Here is a 6,918-nt window from a genome sequence, read left to right as displayed (position 1 = left end):
TCAAGAGAAGAATTCCTTATTTTACAGTCTCATTTGTATGGGTATGGATGATGTGCATGTGACAAGGATTTTGATTTTCTTCAATTTTAAAGAACTTAGTCCATTTTTAGGAAATATTCATATCATGAAAAGAAAGCATGTCACAGTCTGATGATGGTTGATAATACCTGAAACAAAGTTCTACAAATTATGGCTTTAAGAAAACACCTTATGTAAGCATTTTTATGGGCGTATACTATGTAACGTTCACGGTACTCTTGTTTTTTCATAAAATGAAGCTATATAACAATATGAGTAATTATTTTGTTTCTAGATATAAATACATATTATGCAGTATTGCAAAGATTTAACAAGCACATCACACAATGGATTGAGGCATTGTCTCACGGGAATAATGATTTAAGTTGTGGCATCCTGTTTCATTTAATTACTGAGTGACCTTGACTAGTGACCTTTAGAGGCATCTTTTGCAACATGGAATCATTTGAAGCATACCAGTGACAAACATTTAGACTTTAGATTAATATGTCTTTGACCTTTACTCAGATCTCAGAGGTTTATTCTCCCTACAGCTTACAATGTATGATATCTGTGTCTGTTTTTGTCAGGTAATATAATGTATCACTCTAGGATCCCTGTCATTGTTTTCAAATTCATACAATCTGCCTGATTGTAGTAGAATACCAAGTACACAAGTACTGAGTCCCAAGAGAGCAGCTAGTGACCAAGAAATTCACAAGAGGGTCGCTAGTGACCACGAATTTCCCTAGAGGGCAGCTAGTGACCAAGAAATTCACAAGAGGGTCGCTAGTGACCACGAATTTCCCTAGAGGGCAGCTAGTGACCATGAAATTCACAGGAGGGCCGCTAGTTCACAAGTTTTGTTCCACTACCCCTAACGATATAACACATCAGTTTTTGTGACAAAATGGTCCAGTAGTCTCTGAGAAGTTGAAAATATTAAGGTTTCAATGACTACAGAAGGCATGGATGGCAATAGATCACCTGAGTAACTCAGATGACCTAAAAAAAGGAAAACCTGATAACGTTTGAGCTGATAACTTGTCTCTTACATTCTTAATTTGAGCAAATGAAAGTTCAAGAAAAACACCAAAATCAATTTTGCGGTTTATAGCATAGATGATGCCTCATTCTGACATAATTATGAGGCAACTTTTTAGTTTCTTTAATGTCTTCAGGACTCTGAGAGTTCTCTTGGTTCATTCCTTGAACACATACAACATTTGACACTACGTCACTTGAATTTTCCGACATGTGTTTAAGTTCTTTTTTGTCAGTTGATGTTTGAGAAAAAGAATCACACATAACATCTGGAGGAGGGTTAATGTCATCTGATGTGGATGATGAATCTGAACTTTCTGTTAAATTGTGAGAGGCAGTACAGACGGCAGTCAGTTTGGGGGGTGGATCAGAGATTTCAGTGACTGTACAACCCTCTTTCTCAGTGGATAGTTCAGCCTGCATTCTGTGATGCTGGTCTAGAAGGGATTTAGCCCAAAACAAATCTTCCTTCCACAGTTCTTCATCAGCAGGGTAAAGATGGATAGCTCTGGAGAAACTTTTTACAGCCTGAAATACGAAATATAGAGAATCAACATTCTTATTACAAAAGGTAGTGAAATTAAGTCCCAAATAGATGTGATTTAAAAGTATTATTGTCATCTCCCATGTCCGTTTAAGACCTCTGTTTGGCAGTCGATCAACAAGCTGGATCAGCCATTAATGTTTCTTCAATCAAATAAGCCAGATTTGCATTGTGATGTCAACATTGTATATCAGAGTGATGTCATTGTGAGTTGTGAAATGAATCACCACATAATTTAAAGTTTTTCACAACAAAATCATATTAGTGGATGTGGAGGGCAGGTAGCCTAATTTATTCTATTTCATGTATGATCATTACCATGGCAACATCTCCCATACCCAGCTGTGCACGTCCCAGAGTCTGATGACCCATCCACCACAATGGGTTGACTTCTGTGCACTTGACTGCAGCTTGGACTGCTGGGTAAACTTCACTCAGGAGCAGGTAACTCTGTCAAAGTTTAAAAACTCTGGGGTATAATCTAAATATATGGGGGCCAATATTGTTGATTGCCAATTAAGAATTTACAATTTTGCTGGAAATTGTGCATCTAATTGTATTTGAAATTCACGATAATTCAGCTCCCATAAAATAATTTCAAAGTATTTTTACAAACTCTTGTATGAGCAAAAAGTTATGCTCATCATTTAGAAATTATATATGAAGAAATGATAAGAAATTTCATGTTCATGTAATACATATAACCAGAACTTGCTGTAACTTTAGTATCAGAAAATATATTTTTCATTACATGGAAAAACAAGTTTGCACATAAACCTGAGCTCTCATTTCATGGAGAGTTTCATCCTCGGGGGTCAGTGCAAGTGCCTCCTCCCATTTAGAAATGGCCTCCCAGTATCTATAAATAGAAATGACATTCCAGTATAAATAAATAGAAATAATCTCCCTGTATTTATAAACAGAAATGGCATCCCAGTGATTGCCTCCAAATATCAATACTAAACACTTACAAAGCTTATTAAGTGAACAAATCAAAAGATTAAATTAATGAGATTTAAAATTAGATCTTTGGTCTACTACCAATTTAAGATGTCTCTAAATAGTGATGTATCAAATCAAGAGAGAATAAAAAATTGAACTTCAAACACACGGTATGGTATATTTAAGTATGCATGTACATCATTCTATGTGTGTGTACAGCATGCTATGTGTGTGTACAATATTCTATATGTGTACAGTATTCTATGTGTGTACAGTATTCTATGTGTGTGTACAATATTCTATGTGTGTAAAGTATATATTCTATGTGTGTGTACAGTATTATGTGTGTGTACAGTATTCTATGTGTGTGTACAGTATTCTATGTGTGTGTACAGTATTCTATGTGTGTATACAGTATTCTATGTGTGTACATCATTCTATGTGTGTGTACATTATTTTATGTATATACAGTATTCTATGTGTGTGTACAATATTCTATGTGTGTACAGTATATATTCTATGTGTGTATAGTATATATTCTATGTGTGTACAGTATTCTATGTGTGTACAGTATTCTATGTATGTACAATATTCTATGTGTGTACAGTATTCTATGTGTGTACAGTATTCTATGTGTGTCTACAGTATTCTATGTGTGTGTACAGTATTCTATGTGTGTACAATATTCTATGTGTGTACAGTATTCTATGTGTGTACAGTATTCTATGTGTGTGTACAGTATTCTATGTGTGTACAGTATTCTATGTGTGTACAGTATTCTATGTATATACAGTATTCTATGTGTGTGTACAGTATTCTATGTGTGTACAGTATTCTATGTGTGTGTACAGTATTCTATGTGTGTATACAGTATTCTATGTGTGTACATCATTCTATGTGTGTGTACATTATTTTATGTATATACAGTATTATATGTGTGTGTACAATATTCTATGTGTGTACAGTATATATTCTATGTGTGTATAGTATATATTCTATGTGTGTACAGTATTCTATGTGTGTACAGTATTCTATGTGTGTGTACAGTATTCTATGTGTGTACAGTATTCTATGTGTGTACAGTATTCTATGTATATACAGTATTCTATGTGTGTGTACAGTATTCTATGTGTGTACAGTATTCTATGTGTGTGTACAGTATTCTATGTGTGTATACAGTATTCTATGTGTGTACATCATTCTATGTGTGTGTACATTATTTTATGTATATACAGTATTCTATGTGTGTGTACAATATTCTATGTGTGTACAGTATATATTCTATGTGTGTATAGTATATATTCTATGTGTGTACAGTATTCTATGTGTGTACAGTATTCTATGTATGTACAATATTCTATGTATGTACAGTATTCTATGTGTGTACAGTATTCTATGTGTGTCTACAGTATTCTATGTGTGTGTACAGTATTCTATGTGTGTACAATATTCTATGTGTGTACAGTATTCTATGTGTGTACAGTATTCTATGTGTGTGTACAGTATTCTATGTGTGTACAGTATTCTATGTGTGTACAGTATTCTATGTATATACAGTATTCTATGTGTGTGTACAGTATTCTATGTGTGTACAGTATTCTATGTGTGCACAGTATTCTATGTATGTGTACAGTATTCTATGTATGTGTACATTATTCTATGTGTGTACAGTATTCTATGTGTGTACAGTATTCTATGTGTGTATACAATATTCTATGTATGTGTATACAGTATTCTATGTGTGTGTACAGTATTCTATATGTTTGTACAGTATTCTATGTGTGTGTGTACAGTATTCTATGTGTGTATATACAGTATTCTATGTGTGTATATACAGTATTCTATGTGTGTGTACAGTATTCTATATGTGTGTACAGTATTCTATGTGTGTGTGTGTGTACAGTATTCTATGTGTGTGTACAGTATTCTATGTGTGTGTGTACAGTATTCTATGTGTATATACAATATTCTATGTGTGTGTACAGTATTCTATGTGTGTGTACAGTATTCTATGTGTGTACAGTATTCTATGTGTGTACAGTATTCTATGTGTGTATACAATATTCTATGTATGTGTATACAGTATTCTATGTGTGTGTACAGTATTCTATATGTGAGTACAGTATTATATGTGTGTGTGTACAGTATTCTATGTGTGTGTACAGTATTCTATGTCTGTACAGTATTCTATGTGTGTACAGTATTCTATGTGTGTACAGCATTCTATGTGTGTGTACAGTATTCTATGTGTGTGTACAGTATTCTATGTGTGTACAGTATTCTATGTGTGTGTACAGTATTCTGTGTGTGTACAGTATTCTATGTGTGTGTATACAGTATTCTATGTATGTATGTACAGTATTCTATGTATGTACAGTATTCTATGTGTGTACAGTGTTCTATGTGTGTACAGTGTTCTATGTGTGTACAGTATTCTATGTGTGTGTACAGTATTCTATGTGTGTGTACAGTATTCTATGTGTGTGTACAGTATTCTATGTGTGTGTACAGTATTCTGTGTGTGTACAGTATTCTATGTGTGTGTATACAGTATTCTATGTATGTATGTACAGTATTCTATGTATGTACAGTATTCTATGTGTGTACAGTGTTCTATGTGTGTACAGCATTCTATGTGTGTACAGCATTCTATGTGTGTGTACAGTATTCTATGTGTGTGTACAGTATTCTATGTGTGTATATACAGTATTCTATGTGTGTGTACAGTATTCTATATGTGTGTACAGTATTCTATGTATGTACAGTATTCTATGTGTGTACAGTGTTCTATGTGTGTACAGCATTCTATGTGTGTACAGCATTCTATGTGTGTGTACAGTATTATATGTGTGTGTACAGTATTCTATGTGTGTACAGTATTCTATGTGTGTATACAGTATTCTATGTATGTATGTACAGTATTCTATGTATGTACAATATTCTATGTGTGTACAGTATATATTCTATGTGGGTACAGTATTCTATGTGTGTACAGTATTCTATGTGTGTGTACAGTATTCTATGTGTGTGTACAGTATTCTATGTGTATATACAGTTTTCTATGTGTGTACAGTATTCTATGTGTGTACAGTATTCTATGTGTGTACAGTATATATTCTATGTGTGTACAGTATATATTCTATGTGTGTGTATTATTTTATGTGTGTGTACAATATTCTATGTGTGCTGTATACCCCTGAGTTACACACGGAGGTATGTAACTTTTGGTCCTCACTTGATCTACATGTACCTCTCTGATTCGGCCAGTAGACTCCCCTCCTGTTTTAATCGAGAACTTTTTGTCCGTCCATCTTCCAGACAGATGACCTTCCTCTTAGGCACCACAGTCAGCCAGTCTACTTCCTCTAGGTTGTCATGGTGATCTTTGCTGTTGTCTTCAAAACTCTGTGACAGTTTCTTGGAGACTTTTTCTCCTAACTTTCTCTTCCAACTAAATGATGTCATAGTTGCCACATTCTGAACAGGAATTATGATTGCAGGATGTGTAGATTTGAAGCTATAGGATAATAGATTTAATCAAAAGGTAGTCCAAAATATCTGACGTTTTTCTAGCACGGTAAAATAATCAAAATTATAAAAAGCCAGTAAAAGTCAAATATTAACTGTAGGATAATTACTGTATGTGCTGTGTATTTAAATATGAGCGAGTTGATTAACTGCACTGAGATTAAGGTACATATAACTTTCAAAGACACGTGTAGCACACTGCCATGCATCTTCACAAGTCAAGGGTTACTGATTCGTTACCTCGCAGTAACGAATCAATATATTAAACCCTTGACTTGTGAAGATGACTGCCATGTTGTCACATATTTCATAATATCCTGAAATTACTTTTTTTTCCAACCCATTATAGATATTAACTAGACAGTGAACCACAATCTGACAATGTCAGGCCCAATATTGATTAACCTTATAATTTTAAGATTTGCACTTATTTTACTTTTTGACTTGCTCATGATTTGCTGCAAGAAACACAGTTTTTGATGTGTTATAATTAATTAATGCTTCTTATATTCTAACGTAAATTGCAAAATTTTTCTTAATTTAACATCAATCTGAGTTAAGATATTCAACTTTATTTTGGACCTACTGTATTGCAGGATTAACAAAATGAACCGATCAATCATGAATTAAAGACAATATTAATAGTTGGGGTCAGACCACAGTGAACTCTTATCCGCTTTGTTCTCTATTACACATGTTGTCAACAACATTACTTACTGTTACCGGTGTTGGCGAAAGTTAAAAAATTTGTGTACAGTACTCTCTTCTTTCAGTTTCACTTTGACACGAATGACTACTCTGTAGGCAAAGAGCAATTTTCCATGCAGAGTTGTCGTTCGTAA

At 33.9% G+C, this 6,918-nt stretch overlaps 1 protein-coding gene across 1 annotated transcript; it reads right to left on the bottom strand.

Annotated features, from left to right (window-relative positions):
• Positions 1-1,113: 1,113 nt before the first annotated feature.
• On the bottom strand, positions 1,114-6,889 carry LOC125671301 (tetratricopeptide repeat protein 33-like). Its single transcript, XM_048906888.2, has 5 exons — positions 6,794-6,889; positions 5,799-6,065; positions 2,384-2,465; positions 1,925-2,056; positions 1,114-1,590 (listed from the first exon to the last, which is right to left on the bottom strand). The coding sequence occupies exons 2-5, from the start codon at positions 6,011-6,013 to the stop codon at positions 1,117-1,119; spliced, it is 903 nt and encodes a 300-aa protein (XP_048762845.2). The 5' UTR covers positions 6,014-6,065; positions 6,794-6,889; the 3' UTR covers positions 1,114-1,116.
• Between the last annotated feature and the right edge of the window lie 29 nt (positions 6,890-6,918).

Source organism: Ostrea edulis, chromosome 4 (genome assembly GCF_947568905.1).
Source record: "Ostrea edulis chromosome 4, xbOstEdul1.1, whole genome shotgun sequence".
Classification (NCBI taxonomy): domain Eukaryota; kingdom Metazoa; phylum Mollusca; class Bivalvia; order Ostreida; family Ostreidae; genus Ostrea; species Ostrea edulis.
The sequence above is the reverse complement of the archived record's forward strand: the minus strand, read 5'-3'. Positions and strand labels throughout refer to the sequence as shown.

Coding starts and splice junctions, on each gene's coding strand:
- LOC125671301 (XM_048906888.2), bottom strand. CDS start 6,013: ATGACATCATTTAGTTGGAAGAGAAAGTTAGGAGAAAAAGTCTCCAAG. Junction 2,466..5,798: donor CTACTGGCCGAATCAGAGAG/GTACATGTAGAT, acceptor TTCTATTTATAG/ATACTGGGAGGCCATTTCTA. Junction 2,057..2,383: donor TCCATGAAATGAGAGCTCAG/GTTTATGTGCAA, acceptor AAACTTTGACAG/AGTTACCTGCTCCTGAGTGA.